Source organism: Malaclemys terrapin, chromosome 11 (assembly GCF_027887155.1).
Source record: "Malaclemys terrapin pileata isolate rMalTer1 chromosome 11, rMalTer1.hap1, whole genome shotgun sequence".
Taxonomy (NCBI): Eukaryota; Metazoa; Chordata; order Testudines; family Emydidae; genus Malaclemys; species Malaclemys terrapin.
Genome location: NC_071515.1, coordinates 62,229,429 through 62,255,052, shown reverse-complemented (window position 1 = coordinate 62,255,052; position 25,624 = coordinate 62,229,429). Strand labels below are relative to the sequence as shown.

General features: G+C 37.6%; 2 protein-coding genes across 6 annotated transcripts in view; one reads left to right on the top strand and one right to left on the bottom strand.

Moving 5' to 3' along the window:
- CCNT2 (cyclin T2) overlaps positions 1-10,738 on the top strand; it is a 47,038-nt gene extending 36,300 nt beyond the window's left edge. For 2 of the 4 annotated variants that reach the window (XM_054043901.1, XM_054043902.1), the window contains 3 exons: positions 5,873-5,943; positions 6,214-7,360; positions 7,462-7,622. In XM_054043901.1, coding sequence (XP_053899876.1) covers positions 5,873-5,943; positions 6,214-7,360; positions 7,462-7,526 — 1,283 coding nt within the window. In that variant the 3' untranslated portion in view covers positions 7,527-7,622. Of the gene's footprint in view, positions 1-5,872; positions 5,944-6,213 lie in introns of all 4 variants that reach the window. The other 2 variants (XM_054043900.1, XM_054043899.1) reach the window with 1 other exon arrangement.
- A 5,558-nt stretch (positions 10,739-16,296) lies between these two features.
- On the bottom strand, positions 16,297-25,422 carry MAP3K19 (mitogen-activated protein kinase kinase kinase 19). Of its 2 annotated transcripts, none has more exons than XM_054043240.1 (4): positions 22,087-25,422; positions 20,471-20,623; positions 19,566-20,263; positions 16,297-17,417 (listed from the first exon to the last, which is right to left on the bottom strand). In XM_054043240.1, the coding sequence occupies exons 1-4, from the start codon at positions 24,307-24,309 to the stop codon at positions 17,351-17,353; spliced, it is 3,141 nt and encodes a 1,046-aa protein (XP_053899215.1). In that variant the 5' UTR covers positions 24,310-25,422; the 3' UTR covers positions 16,297-17,350. The 2 variants fall into 2 exon arrangements, with proteins under 2 accessions (XP_053899215.1, XP_053899216.1); XM_054043241.1 differs by having other exon boundaries at positions 20,471-20,620.
- Positions 25,423-25,624: the final 202 nt, after the last annotated feature.

Below are 25,624 nucleotides of genomic sequence, written 5' to 3'. Positions count from 1 at the left end.
GCAAGGCCTATTGAGGACTTGGCTCTTTGGGATTCCACTCTGAAATCTAAAGCTGCCTCTTGACTCAACATGTATTTTCAGGTACTTAAAAATGTTAAATTTTAGTAGGTAGTAGTAGTCCCTTTGCAGCGTCAAAGGATACAGAGGCCTTAGTTGCTTCATGGATATCTTAATTGAAAAGACCTTTCCCACTTTCTAACATGGCACAAAATTTTGCAGAAGCAACACTGGAGGAATTGATCAAGAAGCTCAAGTGATCTGCAGATTTTCAAAGGGTCAAATGGTTTGTGTTACGTTAAAGACCTTCATTCAGTTGTCCCTGAAGAAGCTGAACCCAGAGATCAGATAGTAGGAATTGACTTTTACAACGCCCTGATACAAGTTTCATGCTGGAAACTCACTGAATTTTTTAAAATATCTGCCTTCAGAGTGACAGATACCCAGTGTTTTAAAGGGCTGCTTTTTGTGCAGGCCTTTTTGGAATTATATTTATGAACAGACCTCTTGGAGAACTTTTGATTTGTTCGGACAACAATTCCCAAACATCCCAAGCTGTTTTTTGTAATGTGTGTGCCACTTTAGATCTGGATACCAAGAAGTTAAAAACAGTAAAAGTCTTTCCCAATTATGCTGCTTCTTTAGGACCCTCAAAACTGCATACAGCATAGTTCAAACAAATTTTCTGATTAAAATATGTAAATATGTAAGTCAATTTTGTTCAGCTCCTAGTACTGCAAAGATAAAGAACATAAGAGCTGCTACACTGGATCATACTGATGGTCCACCTAACCCAGAATCCTGTCTCTGACAGTGACCAGTACCATAACATCAGGGAGAGTGTACAGAACAGGGCAATTTTTGAGTGATCGACCCCATCTTCTATTCCCATTTTCTGGTAGTTAGAGGTTATGGGGCATCCTGAGCATGAGATTGCATTCCTAATAGCCATTGATGGATGTATCCTGCATGAACTTATTTAGTTCTTTTTTGAAGCCAGTTATACAACATCCCAAGTCAATGAGTTCCACACGTTAACTGTGTGTTGTGAGAAAAATTACTTCATCTTGTTTGTATTAAAGCTGCTGCCTATTAATTTCTTTGAGTGACCCTTGGTTTGTCTATTGTGGGAAAGGGTAAAAACTTCTCACTACACTTTTTCCACACCATTTATGATCTAATAGACATCTATCATATCCCCCCTTTGTCATCTCTTTTCTAAGCTGAACAACCCTAATCTTTTTAGTCTGCTCATATGGAAGCTGTTCTATCCCCTTGATCCTCCGTGTTGCACTTCTTAGAACCTAGTCCAATTCTACTAATCCTTTCTGAGATGGGGTGACCAGAACTGAACACAGTATTCCAGGTATGGGAGCACCATGGATTTATGTAGTGGCAGGGTAAAATTTTCTTGTCTTATTTTGTATCCCTTTCCTAACAGCTCCTAACATTGTTAGCCTTTTTGTCCACTGCTGCACATTGAGCTGAAGTTTTCAGAAACTATCCACAATGACACCAAATTTTTCTTGAGAGGTATCAGCTAATTTAGAACCCACCATTATATATGTATAGTTGGGATTATTTTTTTCTAATATGCATTACTTTGTGCTTATCAACATTGAATTTCATTTTGTTCCTCCGTCCCCAGTTTTGTGAGATTCCCCTATAACTCTTCGTATTGGACTTTGGACTTACAAAATTACAGCTTTGGACTTACAAAATTATTGAAGATAATTATCACCTGCAAACTTTGCCACTTCATTGTTCATTCCCATTTCATTAATAACTATGTTGAATGACACAGGGCCCAGTGCAGATTCTTGGAGGACCCTTCTGTTTACCTCTCTCCAGTGTGAAAACTTACCATTTATTCCTACCCTTCATTTCCTATCTTTTAGCCAGTTACTGATCCATGAGAGGATCTTCCCTCTTATTCTATGACTGCTTAGTTTCTTTAAGAGCCTTTGATGAGACCCCTTGCCAGGGGCTTCCTGAAAGAGACCCCTTGCCAGGGGCTTTCTGAAAATCCAAGTACACTAGCTAGATCACCCTTATCAACACGCTTCTTGATACGGTCAAAGAATTCTAATATATTGGTGGGGCATGATTTCCCTTTACAAAAGCCACGTTGACTTTTCTCCAGCATACTATGTTTATATGTGTCTGATAATTCTGTTCTTTAGTATTGTTTCTATCAATTTATCTTGTACTGAAATTAGGTTCACCAGCTTGTAGAGAATTGCCAAGAACGCCTCTAAGGCCCTATTAAAAATCAGTGTTATGTTAGCTATCTTCCAGTCATCTGGTATAAAGGCTGATTTCAGCAATAGGTTACAAACCACAGTTAGTAGTTCTGCAGTTTCATTTATGAGTTCTTTCAGAACTCTTGAGTGAATACCATCTGGTCCTGGTGATTTTATTACAGTATAATTATCAATTTGTTCTAAAACCTCTTCTATTGACACATCAATGTGGGACTGTACTTGTCACCCAAGAAGAATAACTTTGTGGGTATCTTCTCTCCCCTTCTTCCCCCCCCCCCCCCTTTTCAGTGAAGACGAATGCAAAGAATTAATTTTGTTTTTCTACAATGGCCTTGTCTTCCTTGAGTGCTCCTTTAACGCCTTTGTTGTCTAGTGGCCCCTTTACCTGTTTGGCAGGCTTCCTGTTTCTGATGTTCTTAAAAAGAATTTCTTGCATTTTTAGTAAATTGCTTCTCAAATTCTTTCTGGGCCTGTCTTCTTATACTTAACCTGCCAGAGTTTGTGCTCCTTCCTATTATCTTTATTAGGGCTTGTCATCCAAATTTTAAAGGATGCCTTTTTGCTTCTATTGGCCCCCAGTACTCTGCTCTTGAGCTGTGGTGGCATTCTTTTGGACCTTTTAATGTCTTTCCTGATTTGGTATATACATCTCATCTGAGCTTCCATTATGATGGTTTTTAAATAGCTCACATGCTGCTTGCAGGTATTTAGCCCTTTTGATGATTCCTTTTAATTTTCATCTAACGAGCATCCTCATTTTTATATAGTTCCCTTTTTAAAGTTACATTTTACCGAGGTGGGCTTTTTAGTATTATTTCTCCTCCCCTCCCTGTTGCATTTAATTACACCTGTACCCCAATATAACGCCGTCCTTGGGAGCCAAAAAATCTTACCGTGTTATAGGTGAAACCGTCTTATATCGAACTTGCTTTGATCCGCCGGAGTGCGCAGTCCTGCCCCCCCTGGAGCACTGCTTTACCGCGTTATATCCAAATTCGTGTTATATTGGGTTGCATCATATCAGGGTAGAGGTGTACATTTTGGTCCCTATTACCAAGTGGTTGAGCTCTAGTTATCTCTTGGACCAGTACCCGTCCTTCACTTTGGACTAAATCAAGAATTGCCTCTCTCCTAGTGGTTTTCAGAACTAACTGTTCCAAGAAGCAGTCTTTTATGGTGTCTAGAAATTTTATTTCTGCATCATGCCATGAGGTGACACTTACCCAGTCAGTATAGGGATAGCTGAATTCACCCATTATTATTGTGCTTTCTGGTTTTGTAGCCTCTCTAAACCTCCCTTAGCATTTCACATTCACTGTTACCATCCTGGTTAGGTGGTCAGTGTATATTCCTACTTCTGTACTACTTTTTTTTCCCTAGGCATTCAATTTCTATCCATAGTGATTCTGTGGTACAGTTTTGTTTAAGATTTTTAGCTTATTTGACTCTGATTTGTTTAACGTATAATGCCAGTCCCCCAGCAACGTGACCTACGCTGTTATTCCTGTATATCTTATACCCTGGTATTAACATGTCCTATTGATTATTCTCTTCCTACCAAGTTTCTGTGATGCCTATTTTACCAATATCCTCCTTTAATCCCAGATACTGTAGTTCACCCATTTTAGTATTTAGACTTCTAGCATTTGTATATGAGCACTTGTACATTTTGTCAATATTCAGTTGCTTGCCTTCGTGTGTTATATTTAAATGGGACTCCTACATTTGCCTGTTCCTCACTACATCTTACCTGTATTTTACCAACTTCTTTCCTGTCCTCTATACTAAAATAAAGTTCCCTCGAAGGGATGTCTGCACCTGAACCATGTACTCCTCCACCCCTATCAGGATTTCCCCAGTTTAAACAATCCACTACAACTTTTTCAATTTTACATGCCACTAGTCTGGTTCCATTTTGGTTAATGTGGAGCCCATCCTTTCTTTATAGGCCAATCCTTCCCCAAAAGTTCCCCAGCTCCTAATAAATGTAAATCCCGCTTCCCTGTACCATTGTCTGATCTATGCACTGAGACCTTGCAGTTCTGCTTGCCTTACTGCCCTGTGATTGGAACTGGAAGCATTTCAGTGAATGCTACCATGGAGGTCCTGGACTTCAATCTCTTACCTAGCTGACTAAACTTGGCCTCCAAGACCTCTCTCCAACCTTTTCCTATGTCATTTTGATACTTACATGTACCACCGGCTCCTCTCAGCACTACCTCTGAGACTATCTAGAATGATGTTTCGTGAGATCTGCTACCTTTGCACTCAGAAGGCAATTCACCATGCAGTTCTCTGAATCATCACAAACCCAACTATCTACATTTCTAATAATCAAGTCCCCCATTACTATTGCCTATCTCTTCCTAGTAACTTGGCTCCCTGACATCGGAGGGATATCCTCAATGCAAGAGAATATCATGCCATCATCTGAAAGGTGGGTCCCAACTATGAGATCATTTCCCTCTGCTCTAGTGTGATGGTCTCATGCCCTGAGACTTTCATCCTCCTTAACAGCACTGGGGCTGTCGGACAGGAGGTAGGACTACTCCACCATGTCCCTGAAAGTCTCCTCTGTATAGCTCTGTCTCTCTTTGCTCATCCAGTTCAGCCACTCTGTCTCAGGGCCATGAGTAGCTTGCATTGCATGCACACGTATGCCACCTGTCCCCGAGGCAGGTGGTAATACATGTTGCACTTAGTGCGATAATATGGGTAGCTGCCACCCTTCTGCTGGTTTTCTGCCTGCATTTTTACTCTTGGAGTGGCTTAGTGTTGCCTAAGTTTAGGATATGTTTGTTAGGTGTATTGAGTTTTCTTTATTTTGTGAGTTTTCTTGAACTTGGTGACTTTCTATTTGTTAAATCTCTTGGACTCCTTCCCTGCCAAACTTTCTCTACAGCCAAACTCCCCTGGCCTTGGCGGTTCACTCAGTTCCTGTGTTTACTCTCTGTTAACGGCTTTCTGTTCAAGAGGGGGCTGTCCCAGGCGGCCTCTCAAAGTAACTTCCTCCCCGCACATACTAGACTACACCCCTTCATACCTATTATTGATTACTTCTGTCCTGGCCTTTAAGGGTATGTCTACACTGCAGTTAGACACCCGCTGCGGGGCTTTTTAATTACAGTGTAGGCTTCCGGCTCGCGCTGGAGCCCAGACTCTAGGACCCTGCAAGGTGGGATAGTTATAGCCCTTGGGGTATCACTAATGAATGATTTACTCTGTTTCCACAGTGGCTATGAGTCACTAGTGCAGCTTTTCTGACCAAGCTTGTTAAGATAAGGTTTAGATCTGGGTAAGCTTTTAGATTTTAAACTGCTTGGCTTATAAAATGCTCAGCCCCTTCAAACTAAATTTTAAACTAAACTAAGGTTTTAAGGTTTAAGATTTAAGGTTGTATGCTATTACTGAAAAGATGCAAGAGGGTAAGTTCTCTAGTGTATTTTGATGTACAGCAGTAGCAGGGTCCACACAGCCAGTTACTGTGTGGCAAGCTGGGGTTCTGTAAATGTACACCATGGCTTGTCTCTACTATCTGACTGAGTAGACCAAACCATAGATTCCATTACTGATTCAAGTGTGAAAAGAGACTTTTGGTTTTTTTTCACCAGAGCTCACACACGAGTTTCTGCAAATATTAGAGAAAACGCCTAGCAGACTGAAGAGGATTCGTAATTGGAGGGTAAGAACTTGTTGCCTAAGTAATTTGCCATGGGCCATAACTGCCACAAACCTAAAAGTAAGATTGTCAACTTCCTGAACTTTTCCCTGGCAATATGTTCATAATTGTATGTCCCTCTGTAGTTCCCTATTATGGTAGCTTTAAATTAAAAAAAAAAGAGAGAGAAACCATGAAATCCACCTTATTTTACCCAGTTTTGAGATATGTTAGGTAACTGTTTATTTTTAGGTCTTTCTAAGTTTGTCCTTACTCTTTTTCCTTTTCATATAGGCTAATCAGGCTGCTAAGAAACCGAAAGGAGATGGACAGGTATCTGAGAATTCTCTTCTTGGTTCATCTTTGGTCCAGAATTCCATTTTGGTGGATACTGTTACTGGTGTATCTGCCAGCACAAGCTTCCAAAAATCATCCACATCAACCTTTCCTCCACCAGTACCTCTGAACTCAGGGAGTATGTCTGTTCAACACAGTCATGCACCTGAAAACTTGGCAATATTAGCTACAGGAATGCCAAGTACCTCATATAGTTTGGCATCACACCAGGAATGGCCTCAACATCAAGAACAAACAAGGACCGAACACATATATTCTCAGAAACAGGAAACTACGTTACCTGGTAGTCAATATAATCTGAACTTCCAATCAGGAACTTCTGTACAATTGCATTCTGGGTTACATCACAGATCTGACAAACTTACTGAGCATTCCACTGGTAAACAAGACTATGCTCACAAGTCAGGAAACAAACACCATGGACAGGTTGCTGCTCCAATAATTCCTCAGAAAATGTCCTTGGATAAGTACAGAGAGAAACGCAAACTAGAAACCCTTGAACTGGATGTAAGGGAACATTATGTAACTACGCAAGTAGAACAGCAACATAAAAAGCACATCCAACCACAAGCAGCCAGTAGCAGTTCTGTTACTTCCCCTATTAAAATGAAAATTCCTGTTGCAAATGCAGAGAAACCAGAAAAACATTTGTCTGATAAAAAAGAAAAGGGTGGATCACTCAAACTGCGAATACCAATCCCACCTACAGAAAAGAGTTCCAGTAAAGAAGATCTGAAAATGAAAATTAAAGTTTCTTCAGAAAGACACAGCTCATCGGATGAGGGCAGTGGAAAAAGCAAACACTCAAGTCCACATGTTAGCAAAGATCATAAAGAAAAGCACAAAGAACATTCTTCAAATCGCCATCACAGTAGCAGTCACAAGCATTCACATAGTGGTGGCAGTAGTAGTGGCGGCAGTAAACATAGCACTGATGGAATAACACCAACTGTTTTGAGGAGTCCTGTTGGCCTGAGTAGTGATGGTAATTCCTCTAGTTCCGGCTCTTCAAGGAAGAAGTTGCACAGCAATGATGCTTCTCACAACCACCACTCCAAATTGAGCAAAAGTTCCAAAAGTTCAGGTAGTTCATCTAGTTCTTCCTCCTCTGTTAAGCAGTATGTATCCTCTCACAACTCTGTTTTTAACCTTCCCTTACCCCCTCCTCCCCCTGTCACATACCAGGTGGGCTACGGACATCTCAGCACCCTCGTGAAACTGGACAAGAAGCCAGTGGAGAACGGTCCTGATGCCAATCACGAGTACAGTACAAACAGCCAGCATATGGACTACAAAGATACATTCGACATGCTGGATTCGCTGTTAAGTGCCCAAGGAATGAACATGTAATCAATTGTTTAGGTCACTTTTCTTTACTTTTTTAATTTAAGAATTGTTAGAATGGAAAACTTTCTAATCTAGCAGTAGCAACACCAGCTGTTGTTGCCATGGTTTCAGTATATGTAAGTGCTGCTTTATCCTTCACTCTGAAAAGAAGAGGTATAGTAAACAAGTCTTTATCTCCACATACAATAGTGTTATAAATACTGTAATAGCATGGAAGGTGCAAAAATCTCAGTATTTCTACAACTGCAGCTAAGAACAGTAGAATGATCATCTGCTTTTAGGTGTCTAGAATGCCTCAAGCATTGATTATTTATAATTTTGAATACTGCAGCCACCATTTTTGTTGCTTAGCTTTTGAATGAGTGTAATTGTTTCCTTGTGTATTTATACTGTATGTATGATTTGCATGTTTCAAAGATAAAGGGATTAAAAACAGTATACTGACAACTGTTTACAAGAAAGTGGAGAAAAATGTACATACATTTTTGTATGTTTAGATATACCATAAATACTCAGGATTGGAGCTGCTTGTAAGTATAACAAAATATACATAACTTTATTTTATCTTGTGTCAGAGTCCATCAGTAATCTAAACAAAGGTGACGCTTTGTCATGTTTATCTTGAACTGTAGGCCTTATTGGAAGCTGCTTAAAAGGGCACTTCACTAGAGTGGGTAATCTAGTACCATGTATGGTCATCCACGGGAGAGCATCACCAATGAGGCAATAAAGGAGTTTGGGCCTCAGTTTGCTGATTGTGACCAGATTGACTGCTGAAATGCGCCCCAAGCTTTCTGAAGGAAAAAAGAATAAAGTTTACATAATCTTTTGATGTGAAGTGCATTTAAATGTTTATTGGCTTGATGCAGTAATATAGGCAGAGCTGTTACTTAATGATTACGTAGATTAATGTGAGTTAAGAACTGAAATTCATAAAAACTTATAGTGAAAAATTAGTAAGTTGTTTTTTAAACTTTAATACCATAAGTTATTTTAATAGTAAACAGGGATCACTGTTTCCATTACCATTTCAGAATAAGAGCCATGTTCTGAATTCCAAAAAGTGTATTTGTGTGTGATGCCATATTTCTTTTACAGGTGAGAATGCAGTCTTCACAATAAATAAGAGTAAAACTATGATATCCCAACTTTCCTTTATATTCCAACAATAAAATAGTTACCACTGATTCTCTGTGCATTGTACTTGTGATTAGTTACAAAATTGGAGGTTACTTGTTTTGTTTTTAGCTCTGTGAAAAATCACTCTCCAATTAAACCACTAGTATACACTTTATCTGTCTGCAAGTGTCATAATATGGCTTGTGTACTGTTTGCACAGTCTTCTGCCTTTTTAGAAGAAATGAGAGACTTGAATGTTTATACATCATTTTTGTTGAAAGCCAATACTACAGTTCCGTTTTACCAGCTGACAATTAACTAATTTTATGGCTGTGCTTAAAATCATTAATAAGCTATGAATGAATTCAACATGTATTCAGTATAAGGTAGCAAAAGCTGGTTCCTAGTGACTGTTTTGATTTTTTTTAAATATATAAGAAGTGAAGTTTTGCTAAATCACCTGCACATGCAGTTAGTACTCAGTGTAACTGGTTGTAAACACTTCAGAATTTTAATCTGAAGCTTAGCCCTTTAGTTCCATTATTAAATGAAGTGCTTTAAACTACAAAATTGTTCAGTACCTACCAGTTTGTAGTTGCTATATTATGTAACTACAGGTATATCAATTACTATGTAATACTCAGTTTCCAGTAATGCAAAAGCTTGTAACTAAGTTTTATTTGAACAATGGATACTACTTTTTACATCTAAACATTTTAAATTGAAAAACAGAATAATGTGTCTAGGTCCACATTTAGCCTTTGCCCATGGATATACAGGATACAAAACTTTACCCTTAACTGCTTTGAATTTTTCTACATTCAAAAAATTATACTTCAACATTATTACACTTGTTTCACATTGTTGGATATGTTCTAACCCTTTGAATAGTCTCTCCTCTCCACCTCAGCACTAAGTCTGAAGAATTGTTGACAAATGTAAGCAATGTAAACTGTGCTAAACTAATATGCAGAGATAAAAGATAAAATAATAGTAAATTGTGTTAAAATACTCTTTACAAAGTATCACAATATTTGCTTGTAAGCCTGTTAAATAGCTGTACCATGAAATGCATCTTATGCATACAATGTGGATACCGTAATATATTGTACTATAAATATAGCATCTAATGTTATAACTTGGAGAAGAAATGCCAGGCAGGTAACTGGTGATGGTTAAAAGCAAATGGAAAAAGGCCAGAGATCTTCATTTGAGGTGATGACTTACACAAGTCATTCACATTGATTCCAGGGGGTTGTGAAATTACATTGACAAAGGGTTGCTATTCTAGGTTAATGAGAAACCATGATTTCAATTTCTTTGTAAAGAATATCAACAAATAAGATTATTTTTAGTTTGCATTATAATTGTGTAAATATGTAAATCTGTACTGAAGTCTTGCTCTCTGAGATTAGAGTTGACATGGTGGATATGGGGGGTGGGGAACAGCAAGATATCACTAATTCACACTGACTGAAACCCATTGCAAATTACTGAACTTTGAATTACAGCATGTTCCAACTGTTTACGGGATCAGCATTGGTCCCATAAGTGAATGAATAAATGCAATAAAAAAGCTAATACGCCACAATGTATTTTGTTCACTTTGATTATAGTTTTGTTACTGTTTTGAGTGAATTTAATAGAAAATACACTATGTATTTTGTAAAAATGAAGTCTTAATTCTGAAACCTCACTACAGTGCTCAGCTATTAAATCTCATCATTTTTGTGATATGTTAAGTGTGTGGATTATTGAGATTCTACTGTACGTTGAATCTTTAGTCTCATTGCTAATGGTGGAAGTACTGCATTAAAGTACTCTAGACAATGTACTGTATCTTGCTGTGGTCTAGTACTTTTGGTATTTGGTTAAAATTGAAGTGCTGTATAGCTTTTCTGCTCATTGTAGATAAATGTTTCATGTTAAAATAGCCAGTTGCAATTTTAAAACAGCCCTTTTATGAGATTAAAACTTCACTTGTCTTTTTCACAGACCACTTGTGTAAAAGCTATTTATTAATCAAGTTCCTTACCTTACCAGACTCTCACTACTGGGCAGAAATACAGTCCCATTTCCTATAGTTACCTTGCCAGTTTTGCTTGTATATATTAATTATGAAAAATCCCCTTGGATTTGATGACAAAACATTCATGGTTTTTCAAATGTAAACAGAAAGCACTTTTGAATTTTGAAAAGTAACGTAGTTTAACTTCTAACTTTTTTCACAGTAATTTCTAACTCAGCAGAAATACATAGTTGGAGAACTTCAGAAAAGCAAGTTTTATAACTTAGATGCATATTTAAAAAAAAAAGTGCAGTACCTACTTTTCATTTGATATGAACTAAGTGGGAACTTTGATTTTTTCCATATCAAAATGTGTATTAATGTTCATGTAATAAGTGTGTAAAGTTTAAGTACCTTCAAGGCCTTGTGGGACTGTCTTAGAAGTATTATAGCAATTTTATCTGTAACTTGAAATATACTAATTCTTGGTTTTAAAATTATACTTCCTCCAACAAAGCAGAATTACAAGGATGCTGGCATTCCAATCAGTTCTACAGGGAGAAAGCTGTTATTCCCTTGCTACTCTCAAGTCTGCTACGAGTACTGAAGCTGACTAAATCAGTCAGCTGTAATTGGTTCCCAGACACTGAATGTTATAAATACAAGATGGCTTTGGACTACTTACTTTCCCCATATCCCTACAATTGTAGCTGGTCAGTTCTTCTTGCTCATAAAAGTCCCTTACTAAAGATATCCTATGGGGTCACTCTGATTATCTTGAGGGCTGCTCAGAAGCCTTCCCTGTTGGGGGCAGTTTATATTTGATCATTTTGTTTGCAATTTCCCATTGATCTTCTTCTGGCTTACTTTCTCTCACCTTCTTAAAGAATTGTCTGATCACTGAATCATTTTAATTACTTTTTATATGGATGTGGCATCCCAGTTGCTCCAATGGGATCTTTGTAAAATAGAATAAACTACACTGATTCCCTCTATCAATTATTCTAATGAGATTGGAATGACAAGATATAATGTTGCTTTTACTCAAGATAGCTCAAACTTTAAAAAGTTGTTATAGCCTAAATGAAAAATTAACTCAGTTGTGAGACACATAATGGAGGGACTGGTGGGTTTTGAATTAAAAAGTCCAAGAAACTTGATTTAAAAGTTTTGGGTTTTTGTGTTTTTTTAAGTGAATCATGTAGCTATACTACAACCACTTCAAGAATGTCTGCTGCATCATATCCAGGTGTCGTTGGATAACTTGTATGCTTTATTTTGGGCTTACTACTACTTCTTCTCCCCTGACCCTTTGCCTTGGTATATACACCACTTTTGTACCAGTGTAACTGCCAGATAAGGGTAGATTTTTTTTTTTTTTCCCCCCCAGCAGTATAATTATACTGGTACAAAGCATAATGTGGCTGCAGTTGCTGTAAAGTTGCCTTATACTAGTATATCTTATTTCCTTTCCCATAAGCTACAGGTGTAGTGTGTAGACAAGGCCTCTGAATTTCCAGTGCTTCCCTTTGTCCGTGTGCTGTAGTATCTAACTCAGTGGGTGAAATTTGACTTTAAAATCTTATATACTCACTAGGAAATAGCAACAAACTAACATTTAAGCAACAAAGATTCTAAAGCTTCGAAATTTTCTTTGAATAACAGATGCTAAAACAATTTCAGATGTCACCAAAGCATCAGGGATTTTAACAGGTTTATATCAGTATGTTTAATGCTCTCCCTGTTTGAGGCTATTCTTACAATGCTTAGTTTTTCTAAATATTAAAACATCTAGGGGTTACTAGAATACTCTAATCCACTTATTTTTAACAAGTTACTCAGTGCAGCAGCTTTTATTGCAAGACCTTCCAGGGGGAATGTGAGGATTTTGTTGAAAAACATAAAATTTCTACTCTAATACATCCTGCTTGGTCTAGAGCACCTCTGTCCATTATTATTTAGTATAAGTGGTATCTAGCTATTATTTCATGCTAAATTAAAGCTCATTTTTACTTTGAAGCCTGCCCTAACCTGAAGAGGCAATTATTCTACATCTTGGAACTATGTATACCTCACTTTAGGTCATAGGACAGATAATTGTAAGATAATATAATGAAGATGCTCTAGTTTTCAAGGACTTTGCATAAGGATCAATCTATGTTCTGTAAAATGGGACTGAATTATTTGGACTTTGGGAAATGAGTGTGAAGTTAGGATTATTACGCTGGCATAATGTTCTTCCACTCTTACGTGATACGTAATGGAAAATATTAATAAAAGTGGTAGAAGGAACAATTGTTTAGCAGATTTTATGTGACAAGAATCTAAAATGATTTTACTGGGAGACTTTAAAGTGAGGGGAAATTGGGTAGATTCAGTTAAGTCAAACACTTTAAAATATAGTTCTAAAGAAAAAGTTGGATTTACACGATTTTTTTTTATTATTTTTGTAACCTGTTAGAAGCTTGAACAAACTTCAATTTTGCCAGCTACTTCCATTTTGCAAAATATCCCTTTCAGATTACTGATGGCACTGAAATAATATCTAAGTGTCAGCACAGTTGTAGGGGAAATGTTCATTACTTTGTCCTCTGAGACAGCCCAGTAAAGTGAGAGAGAATCTGCTAAACTGCTTTCTTTTGACAGATGGTGTATATAATTTGGCTCAATTCTATGGAATTTTAAATATATAAAAACCCTGAGAAGAAGCATCACTAGATATAGTATAATTTTTTTCAGTATGTAAAATTATGGACATAAATCACTTCCCTTTTCAAGGAGAAATATTGATATTAAATGTTCTATAAATTTTGTATTGTACTCAACATTGTGGCCAATAATATAGCTGAAACTTTGGTTTCCTAATGTGGGCTAAAGATTTTTGTTCTAAATTAAAATATAGCTTCCACCTCAGTCTAATAGTTTCATCCATTCTGAGCGATTCTGCTCAATTCCCAGTGTTATATAGGACAGTTTAGGTCTGAATTATGTTTATTAACTTAGAATCATGTGGTGGCTCTGCTCCTCCAAACTCTCTCCAAGTCACTGTCTCCACTATATCTTGTTGGCTTTTTGCTGTTGAATTCAGTTTTTTATCCTGCCCCTAAGTTTTCATTGTGTTGCAGACTTTTGTATTAACCAAGGCATTTAGGGTTCTTATCACCAGGAAGCAGTTCTGCTTTATTAAATACATCCCTTCCCCAATATATTTCCTTATCAAATTTTGCTAGCAGCTAGCTGTTCCACTATCCACCCAGTATCCACTCTACCAACGATTCTCAATCTACTTACCATTGTGGGCCGCATATGCAACAATCTGTGTTGAATGGGCTGCATCCACACAATATATATACCACCTGTCTGCCCCTGACGATGTGTGCAGTGATCAGCAGTGTGCTGATGGGTTAAAACTAGGGTGACCAGATGTCCTGATATTTGGGGCTTTTTCTTATAAGACACCTATTATCCCCCACCCCCGTCCCGATTTTTCACAACTGCTATCTGGTCACCCTAGTTGAAAATCACTGCTCTATGCCATCAACAATGCAAATAAGTATGTTACTGCCTAAGCAGCCCACACTGAAATAATTTACAGTGCTGATATCAAAAGCACCATCACATGTCAGTGGTAACACCTCACTGAGCTAAATAGGGGCAGTTCACTAAGTTTTCTACAAACTGGCAAATTCCACTCCATCTGGTTAAAGTTAATAGTTCGAATGCTCCTCATACAATGAGGACTAAAGATGTTTAAAAAATTTCAATGTATATTATGAAACAATTCTGCAATAAATTCAAAAAAGCAAGGGTAATTATGGTGCAATTTGTGGTAACTGAACTATTAGATGGGTTTAGCCTGTGTTACAATTAGAAAAGACAACTGATGTGGATAGCTGTTGATTCTGCATGCACTTTATATGCTTAAATACAATGCAGCAGTCATCACAGGTTTCTCACTGAGCAGCAGAATGGTTCTAGCATTTTCTGTGCTTACACAATTTGGAATCTCATAAAGTAAATGCCTGGGCTGGGAGGAGGAGGAAGGGAGACAGAAAGCCAGTTAGTCACTGTGACCCCTAATTCCTGCCTTCCACCAGATTTTATTTATACGGAATTCCTACAGAGATGTATATAGGATCGTGCAAGACCTTCCCGCCCATATTGGTTCATGTGAGACCTTTCAGTTTACGTATGCTAGCAAAACGGTACCTAATGTATATCACCAAAAACTACTTTAATTTCATTGGCAGTAGTTGTGTGACACTTTAAAAAGAGAAAAAAATCTTTACATTTTCAATACTTCCGATTATTAAAACTGAAAACTTGCATAACTTCTGCAACTATGGAACACTAACAGGGAACTGCAGGATTGATGAAGTAACAATGTCATGATCCTGCAAAGTTTTGCCACAGGCTTCTAAATCCTGTTTTGCTTTTTGACTTTCCTGCCATGTTGTGAAGCATGCTCCTGCTCCTAAAGTAAAAAGTTGAGGAAAGTGCTTTCTAAGTCTAAATTACTCTTCCTTTTATAGATCATTAATTTACAGTTTGCATTTTACTTCGCTTGAATGGTGGAACTAATCTGTAGTCAGTTACTTCTGAATTGTCCTGCACTGTCAATTTTGCCAGCTCTTGAGATACTTGGTGTTTAGTGCCTCAGTTCTAGGAGTCAAGTGATTACATGAGAATCTCAGTTTTCACTAAAAGCAGAGAGGAAACTGACACTATGAGCAGCGTGAATGATAAAGGCTTAGAAACCAGAAGGCAAAATTTATTAACTTAATGATTGCGACTCGTGGTTGTTGGGGGCCTAGCTCATGATTTTTAAATGTTGGTGATTGGCAATAGTGCACACTGCTCCTGGAGGTGGTGAGAGCTGACACCTAGTTTACTAAAGGTAAAATTTTCAAAATTTCTTAAATGACATCCTCCTAAACCCTATTTTCAAAACGGACTTGTGCATTTAGGAGCCTAAAACTCTCCTAGTCAACTATCAAAAGTCAATGGGATTTTGGCTCCTGTGAGTTTAAGTCCCTTTTGAAACTCAGACTTTGGCTCCTAAGTCACTTAAGGTAACAGTCTCAAAAGTGATTAAGTGACTTTAAATTTTCAATGTTATGTTTAGAAATACACTCACCAAAGAATAAAATATATAAAATAGAGAAGTGAGAGAATTGCATTGGTTGGGTTTCTAGAAACTTCAATTTGTACAAGAGAGAAATTTTACCTCTCAGCTCAGAGTAGTTTGACTCAAGCATCACCTCTAAGCAGTTATTTGTTCCTGTGTGCATTTGATTCCTGCTTTACTCTTTTGCCTTGTCCCCACAATATCACATCTTATACAATCAGAAATGCTGTAGTCTTGCTTTTCAAGCTACCAATCCATGCACTATATTGAATATCCAAATTTCAAAGTGTCAAATCAAATTTCTTCCATTAAATCATAACCAAGATATTGAATACCGTAGATTATTATTTAAATAGCATTTTGTAGCTTTTTAAGCAACAGTCAAGCACTTCATAGCCATTTGGCCTGTGGTTTTTACTGCTCAGTATCAGTGAAGTACAATGCATCTGTCCAAAGAGCATGCATCAACCCTGGAAAAGGACGGTCTTCCTTTACAGCATTCAGGGATTTCTCTTTAATACTGTAGTTCGTGACATTTTAAATGGCCCCCTTCCAAATTTTACCCATGAGATTCAGTGGCGATATAGACAAGTGACAACTTCACTTTGGCAAAGTGAATTTAATACCAGTCCCAAGAGAAAGGAGGAAGAAACTTCTCAAATTATCATAGCATTCATATTCCCAGAGAAAACAGGAAATGTTAATTACAGAAGTTTTACAGACCAGTATGTATATAGAGCAGATAACTCCTGCCAATTAACTTTTGATAAACCACTAGAAGTAAGAGGTAAGACTACCAGATGATGTCTGTGTGCTGGAACTTGCTGTTCTGTATCCAAGAGAAATTAAAGGGATCTCTCTTCTGAAAATTTAATTTGTACTTGTAACCATGTTCTATGCTGACATGTATATAAAATAAGTTCTGATTCTCCAAGTGATTTCCACAACCATATTTAATTAATCAACTGGCAAATTATGTTTGGGAAGGTACAGCTCCAGACCACCTGAATAGCGTTCAGGACTGTCTTGGATGCTTTCTGCTAATATTAGATATTTTACCACTTATGTATTTACAGAAAAAATGGGATTCCCAAGTTCATCAACTTTTTTTAAGTACTATAAAATAGCTTTTTTTTTTTAAGCCTTTTCAATTTGAAAACAAAACTGCATGGCTTTTGCTTTTCTTCAAAATGCAAACTCTTAAAAACTTAATCTTTGCAAGAAAAAAAAATTACTTTCTTTACTGGATAAATGGCAACTGCATTCCCCTGCACTGATAAGCATTTCATATCACAAATCAAACTAGTGTAATTATATTGCAGTCTCATAGGTGCTTTCCAATGTTTGGCTGATTGAGTTTTAGTAAGTTACTACACTCCCATTTTCAAATCAAATGCAAATTAACCTTTTATAGTGGTAGAAATAGATATGAGTCGAAAATATACATTAGTTTGGCAGAAGTTTTGAAAAGTTCATTGTCTTCCCTTCATGAAGGGATGCTGCAGCAGTTGTAGAGCAGACGGACGCTCATGTTGATTTCTGCATAGTGGAGTGAGGGAAATTAATACATAAAATAAACAGTTGTTACAAAACATGCATGTTGCTTAACTGTTAAATTATAAAATCTAGATACAATCTTAACTCATCACTTCTCCAGTCATTCCTCTTTTTTTGGGACTTCCTGGGGGAGAGGGGCCTGGTGAAAAGTGCAGGTTGACATTAATTTGATAGTATTCTTAACTCATAAATCATTTCCTCCAGCCCTCTGATCTCATTGTCACTCACTCTGAATTCCTTCCAATTAGTCAATAGCTTTCTTGTAATCTTGCTATTCCAGGGGCAGTTGCATCAAAGCTATTTAAAGAATGATTTATTTCTTTGCTTGCTGACTCTACGTATGTGCAGTGACCAAATCTGCATTGGCTACTTTTTTTTCCCCCCTTTCTGTTTTTGAGCCTTTGGGATAGACTATGGTCATAATTTCAAGCTTATCTCCACAACTATGTGGGCTAGAAACTTTTTTTTTATTATTATTATTATTACATGAAAGCTGAGATTTTTGTTGAATCACTTGACTCCAGGAGCTAAGACTTTTTAAAAAGAACATCCCAAATGACAAGAGTCATGATAAAGTCACAAGAATTGAACACTTGAAAGACTGTGTTTTCTAGGTTTCCTTCCTCTGTTTGGGATTCCATATGCATGTTTCAATTTGCATTTTTTTCAAACTGAATCTAATATTGTTTTCTGCCCATGTATTTAATGTTTCTTGATCATTTGTATTTTGTTTGAAGCTGCTTCTAACTTAGTATTTTATGCAGATTTTAACATTCTAGTTAATTCCTCTTTCCTATTAATGAAGACTGTAAGTAAACCCAGATGTAATACCAAAACCCACGTGGTACCAAATTTCCCATCTGTAGTTGTCCATGATTTTTCAAAGAGAGTTGTACAGTAAGGCACTTTTTTGGAGGCGGGGTGGGATGAGGTTAATTCTCAATATCTTTAGATGTATATCAAGGGGAAAAGGCTGGCCTTGAGGTTGAGGCATGGGATGGAGTGCCGTAAGACTTAGATTTGGCTTCCTCTTCACAGCCTTTCTTTGTGATCATGGACAAGTAAATTAATCTCTGTGCTCCTTCCTTCATTTCTGTAAAACTGGAACAATACCTGCATCACAGGGATATTAATGCTAATTTAATGTAAAGTGCTTTAAAAATCTTGGATGGAAGTGTCTTAGTAAATGCAAAATCACCCAGTCTGATGAATACTCAAATTTTCCTTTACATTCTCTCTATCAATAGCTATTTTATAGGATTTTCTTCCCTTGGGACCTAGGTGAACAACACAGTATTGTGGGAGGGGAAGCAAGCACGAAGAGGCAGTGACTCACCCTAGGTCACATAGCAGGTCAGTAACAAAGTGGGAGTAGAACCCAGGTCTCCTGACTCTCCAGCCACTGCTTTATCCACTAAATCATTTGCCTCTATGGTGTTCAAATTCTTTCCTCAGTTGCCCATAAGTCTCCCATTAATTTCACTAGAATGCCTGCAGACAGCAGGAAACTGCCTGTTGTGCTGTTCCTACCTGTTCAAATGTAACTTTTGTGTTGGGAGTAAACTGCTGTTTTAAAAATCTCAAAGAAAAAAAAATTTAAAGTGAACATTGCAAAACAACACCCAGGTCTGCTGAATGACTTGTATGGAATGTGCTCTCTTTCAGAAAGAGAACATATTTTCTAGAGTGGTAATGGCTAAAGAATTTTCTAATAAAAAAGTAGAGTTATGTGAGGGCTCCCCCATTTATGACCCAGTCTTATAAGTTGTTTCCCTTTGCTAGCCCCAAGTCAGATCCTGGCAATGGGCATTTTTAAGAAGGTGTCTCCACTGAACTCAGGAGATTTAACTAAACATCCATGGCATGCTATAGCTCCATATAAATAGTGAGGCCAGGATTTGATGGAAAAACCCAAGAGGTTCATAACTTTTGATATATGGCATTATGGAATTTGAAACCTTCATATTTAGTATTACTTCAAGCCTTCTTGGAATGCTAAGTAAATGAAACCTTATATAGGCATTTTATCTTATAAGAGCTAACCCAAGCTTCCCCTGATGATCAGCAACATTCAAACAATTTGAGAAACCATCAAAGATCAAAATACATATAAAAGTAAAAACTACTTACCTGGTTAAGCACACATGGACAAAGTCCGCTGCTTTTCCTGAGAAATGGTCAGGTAAAGAAGGCATCAGTCCTCTATGGGCTCCAATGTAAAACATAGCTGCTAGCCTATCCATGGAAGCCAGAGGTGGTTTACCCGTTGCCATCTCAAATACAGTGCATCCAATGCTCCAGATGTCGGATTTTCTTCCATATCCAGATTCATTTATTACTTCTGGTGCCATCCAATATGGAGTCCCATGCACAGACTTGAGCATTTCACTGTGTGTGCCACTCAGGCTTACCCATGCTAAACGCTTTGCACATCCAAAGTCAATCAGCTTTATTACACCATTTGGCATAAGCATAACATTATTGCCTTTGATATCTCTGTGTACCACACAGTTTTTATGTAAATATGCAACCCCTTGTAGAATTTGTTTTGTATATTTACAAAAGACAATTTCTGGCAATGGCCCAAAACGATTAATAATACTGGAAATTGAGCCACCAGGAACAAACTCCATGAAAATGCTTACAATGTTATCTTTTAAACAGGTTCCTAAATAGGTTACAATGTTGATATGCTTTAGTGTTTTCAACAGGTCAACTTCTTCTTGCAACTTCTGATACTCCTTTTCTGTAGTGACTTTATCTGAGGTATCCAAAGCAACTTGTTTCACTGCTATTAATTGTCCCTGGCTTGTCAGACCACAGTACACCTGCAGTATTTGAAAAAAATTAAATATGAATTAAAGACAGGCTTTTAAAAAAATAAATGTATCATGGAAGTTGATCTAGAACTCATCTGTATAATCCAAAATATTTTGACACATACAGTAAATGGGATAATAGGGGAAATAGTTATAAAGAAATTATGTAGCTTGAGGCAAATGTATATTTTTAAAAATGTTCAGACTTTAACTTACAGTGCCATAGGCTCCCTTTCCAAGGATTTCACCTCTCGTCCATGTGATAGGAGCCTTATTACCTAGACTGCTTTCCGGAAATGCTGTAGATTCATTGAAGTTCAACAAGTCACTTTCCCTCTTTGGTGCCAGGAACGTTTTACTGTAACTCTGCTAGAGAGGTGGTAGTCAGGGAGAGGGTGGGTCAGAGGAGAAAGGAAGATAAAGGCTTCATTTTAATGTTATTCACATGTTTTAAAAAACGATAATCTGAAATTCTTCTTTATAATATCTCTTTAGAGTAGTCAAATTATAAGGCTCCTGGTCAGCCCATAGGCACAATGACTAGTATGTAAGAAGTACTTTTAAGTAATGTGTAAGTATGGTACCTAGGCACTATTGAATGCCAGTGAGAGAGCATGCTAGGGAATCCAGCTGGGAAGAAAGGTTGATAGCAGGGTATCCTCTTGTCTGTCACCTTGGTTCTCAAGTACCTAAATTTTACTAATCTGAAGAATTAACCTGACACTAGCCTTGGACTAGATAATACATTTAAATACATCCCAGCCCTAGAAATGGCTTCCTCCAGAACAACTGCTCTAAAACAAGTTGGAGCTAATTTGGAAGGGGCCGTTTCAGAATGAAGGGAAATAGTTTCCCTATCTACCCAGGGATGCTTATGAGGAGGGAAAGTGAAATCTGTCAAGTGGGTGTGTATTTACTATTTTTGTGTTACAGTAGCCCTACTGTACATAGTGCCCTAATGTGCTAAGCAGTGCACCAACACACAGTGAAAAATAATTGCCCTGAAATTACAAAGGGGATGGGGGTGGAGAGGAAGTAGAGAGGTGAAATGACTTGCACGCAGTCACACAGCAGGTTAGTGGCTAAGCTCAGAAGAGTGCCCAGGTGTCTTGAGGCGCAGTTCAGTATCCTATAACTTTGCTCTGCTCCCTCCCTAATAGAGCTCTCTTATTTTTATTTTATTTTTCCCAATTTAAACTCATTTCAATCTTCTATGATAAGCCAACACTTATGGTCATTTTTAGAGCAGCCATCTGATGGCTAACATAGATCCAAAAGGAGGAGGTGGCCTTCTGTGGAAGGCAGGCACCACTTGTAGTAGATAGGGTTAGAGAGCCCGTGCTTTTGCTTTGGCCCAAGGAAATCTATGGGTTTGTTCCTGTGGCAGAAATATCTCTTGTCCCTTTCCTTGACCCCATTTCCCCAGTTTATATCACTGCTTATTATTTTAGCCTTGCCCATCTTAGTTTCTCCATAATTACTCCTTTCATCCTGGAATATGGTCACTGTTGGTCAGGCTTATTTGTCACTTCTGGTGGTCTTCAAGATGGATACTCTGCTGATCCCAATTACTTACTGAGATTCTGAGAAAGTGATTAGGTAGTCAAAGGAGTGTAGGCTAACTATAGTTTTCTAGTTTTGGAAAATCTCTAATGGGCAAGTCTGTCTGCACACCAGGATGAGGTACAAAAATTGAACTGGGCACAAATATTCTGGATGTGGACAGGCTACCATCTGCTTGACTAATATGGGGGCTCATCTGTTTTTCCATGCTGGTGGTGTTGCTACAGCATGGGGAAACAATTAGCAAGGTATGGGAAATTTGTTTTTACCTGTTCCTCTGCACTTGCTACTACTTTGCCATCTTCATTCACACTGCCTCTTTCTTCTTTAGCAAATACATTTTGTGTTTTAGAACCTGTATTCTTTGTAGGTATTCTGGAAGAGGCAGTATCTTTTTCATCGAGTGCTAGCAGCTCTGCCGCCAGGCAACAAAGCAACTCATCAGTCAGTTCTTCATTATTTGCATAGTCCAGAATGTTTTGATAAGTCTGAAAAACTGGGCTTGCAGCATTTAAAATCTGGTTTGTTGGATGCTGAGTTGATGCATTTTCTGAATTACAATTTTCAGACATGTGTGTCCAACTCTGATCTAGTTTTCTTTGAGAAGATACACAGTCTGCTCTGTCTGGAAAAGACAATGCAAACAGTGCTTCATATTTATCTATAGATTTGCAGGAGGTCTGGTTTGCTTCCAGATTCATGGAGTCATCCATATCCACTCTTCCTTGGACTACACACTTGTTGTTCTGATCTGTCTTTAGTAAACTGCTCACTAAAGCAACACATTCTGCATGATGTTTATCATCAACCTGCAGAAAATTGTGGACATTGGTTGCAAGTATCTGATTGTTAACTACATCTCTATTATCTGAAGACTGCTCCAAAGGGACTTCTTTAATAGTTGACAAGTTTGAATTTGGAATGATTTCATTTTGTTTAGTGAATTGTGAAAACTCTTTCAAAACCAGAAACTGCTGACCTTCATCTTCGTTAAACAATGGCTTGCTCCTTGAAGTTTTTATGTGCCAATCTGGACCAGAAATTATTACATCATCTTCCAGCTCCGTGTTGCTATCTCTTAACTCAGAACTTCTCTCTTCTGGTGTTAAGTCTTTGTGCTTTTGTTTAATGCCAATTGTGTTCTTGGGTTTAGCACGTGTTCTTTTCTGGGTGCTTCTTATTCTGCTGCTGTCTCTCTCAATAGTACAGGTAGATTTACGTCTATTAGCTGCATATCTCCCAGGTGGAGCAGAACAAACTTCCCTGTAAAATCTGCTTTCATGTTGACCAAGTCCACGCACTTGGGAATATACAGGAGTCCCAAACATTTCATAAATCCCTGGGCCTTTGTCATTTGAATTTATTTCCTTGAACATGTCACTATATTTCAAATTCAAGAAATCTGAAGCAGACTGTGTTCGTGGAACAGAAAGTGGAGTAACATGTTTCTTTAAGCTGCTTGAACTTTTGCAGATATAAGGAAATGCTTGCTTTTTAGATTTCTGAGCACTCTGAAGAACATGGTGTTTCTTCATCTGAGGTCTTTTTTTCTGAAGCTTTGAGGAAGCCTCAGATTCCACATGAGACAGTCCAACAGAAGGGAAAATCTGGTTCTTGATGTTGGTATTGTGGGTGTTACATTTTGTGGAACGCTCATCAGAAACAGAGAAATCTTGAGGTACTTTGCTACTCATTTTAGTCTTTGAAGCAGATCTATTTCTATTAGTTTTTATTTTATTGTCATTTTCTTTGTAAGCAAGTATGCTGAAGCTGTGACTCATATTAGGAGGCATGCTATGGATGACCTCCTTTTTTCTGGTGGGACATTTGGCAATCTCTAGTGCCCTATGTGGCTCATGTTCAGATAGTGTAATATGGACAAGAGGTACTGGTTTATTGATTTTTGTTTCAGTTGCTTCTGAAATTGCTATTTTTTCGGTTGTTCCAAAGACTACTGGATAAACACTGTTTTCTGCTTTCCCAGCAGAAAAGTGAGGAATGATTTTAGCTACAGATTTATCTTCTAGCATATGATATGATTCTACTACTTCATTTTTGCAGCTTGAGTCTAAACCATGATTTTCAAGCACAGCGTTCACACTGTCTACATCTGCACACCAACTATGAGCAGGTATCACCCCTGAAACATCTACTTCCTCTAGATAAGTTCTAATGGCAGTCCTTGGTGCTAAATCTCTCTCACAGTTTCCAGCTCTTACAGTGTCTGCATTGCTTGATGCAGGACACTGAACTGCAAATATTTCACAGTTCTCCTTGGTGTTTGTCACTTCACTTGAGTTGAAGTAAGCATGACTGTCATCAAAAACGCTGGCTGTGTTCACAATATCTGAATTTTCATAGGTTATTGAAAGCTGATATTTTTCAAAGTCAGCCTGCTCAGTTTTAATACCTACATCAGCTTCGCTGCATTTTAATTTTATTTCACTTGCTTGTTCTTTCAAGTCTTCAGAGCATTTGTAATAGTTATCCATTCTGAATGAGTCCAGGTTTCCTGTTGAAGTAGAGCTATCAGAAACACTAGTAGGAGCCTGTTCTGATGACTTTTGAGCCTGCCTTTGCTACAGGTTGGCTTATTGAGGCTGGTAAAGTTTGATACATGGTTTTATAGGCATAGGTACAGAATTTGTAATACTCAAAATATTGTTGCTATCAGTGTTTGCGTTGACTTTATTGTCCTGTAAAGGAGTAAGTTGAACTGTTCTTATAGGTTGAAATGTCACTGGTGCCAGGCGAAACTGTAAGTTCCAGAACAAACTATTAGTAATATGCTTTGTATTTGGGAGATCAAACACACAATTTTGAGGCAATAATCAATGGTTTTAAGCAAGAAAATATGCCCAACTTTATTTTTTGGCAAATTCTCAGTATTTAACTCATCTTCAGGTCCAATATCAACATACAAAATGCAAAGATGGTTGATAGCTATAATGACCCATTTAATCTGTGTATCTCATCCTCTATTTCTATGCATTTAGCACTAGGGAAAGAGGAATTATTTGATATGAGGCACATGTCACTACATATCTCAAAAAAAAAAAAGCCCTTGTACACACACTTATAAAAATCATCATGTTAACTGTTAACTCTGTCTTTGATCTATGATTTCTGTGTTTGCTATAAAAATTCAAAAGGTAACCAGTGTTTTGATATCCCAGAACTTACGTCATTTGCTGTGCACTTTCTCAATGAGAGAACAAGCCTTACACTTAAATTTGTGTCTTTATTCTGGTTCCAAGAATGTATTGTAACTAGTGAATTTTCAAGTAATGCTAATAGTCATGATCCCCTGGAATATAAATCTAATTTAAGCAGTAAAAAAAGCTTTCAACCACAAAACTATAAAAGTGTGATGTCTTAACTGTAGCTGTTTTATCCATGCAGAAAATTCTTTCCAGACCATCAACAGATTTGTTACTATAACCTTAAATAGCTGAAACAGTGCAGCTCATCCAGGTGTCCAGTCTAGCCTCATTAATTTCCATAAACCATACTGTATTGACACATGATTTAATTGGCACAACAGTAAATATGCCAGAAGTTGCAAGAGCTTTGCCTACCTTAGGGCTTCCACCAGTACAGCAAAATGGTAGTAGTACTAGATAGATTTTTTTTTTTTTTTTTTTTTTAAATGTTCCTTGTGTAGATAAGGCCTGCTTAGACTAAAGCAATTTTTTTTGGTCAACTTTTACACTGTAGTTTGGCCTCACTTACAATGAGTGGTCAAACTGTTGTTATCCAGTTTGCCCACACTGTGTGTAAAAAATGTTTGTTTTTTCTTGTAGGTAG

Bases quoted from the DNA above. Each gene is read 5' to 3' on its own strand.
- MAP3K19 (XM_054043240.1), bottom strand. From the start codon at position 24,309: ATGGATAACTATTACAAATGCTCTGAAGACTTGAAAGAACAAGCAAGT. The intron at 20,624-22,086 runs GTAAAAACAAAT...CCACCTCTCTAG, and splicing joins TAGCAAGTGCAGAGGAACAG to CAGAGTTACAGTAAAACGTT. The intron at 20,264-20,470 runs GTAAGTTAAAGT...CAAATACTGCAG, and splicing joins GAAAGGGAGCCTATGGCACT to GTGTACTGTGGTCTGACAAG.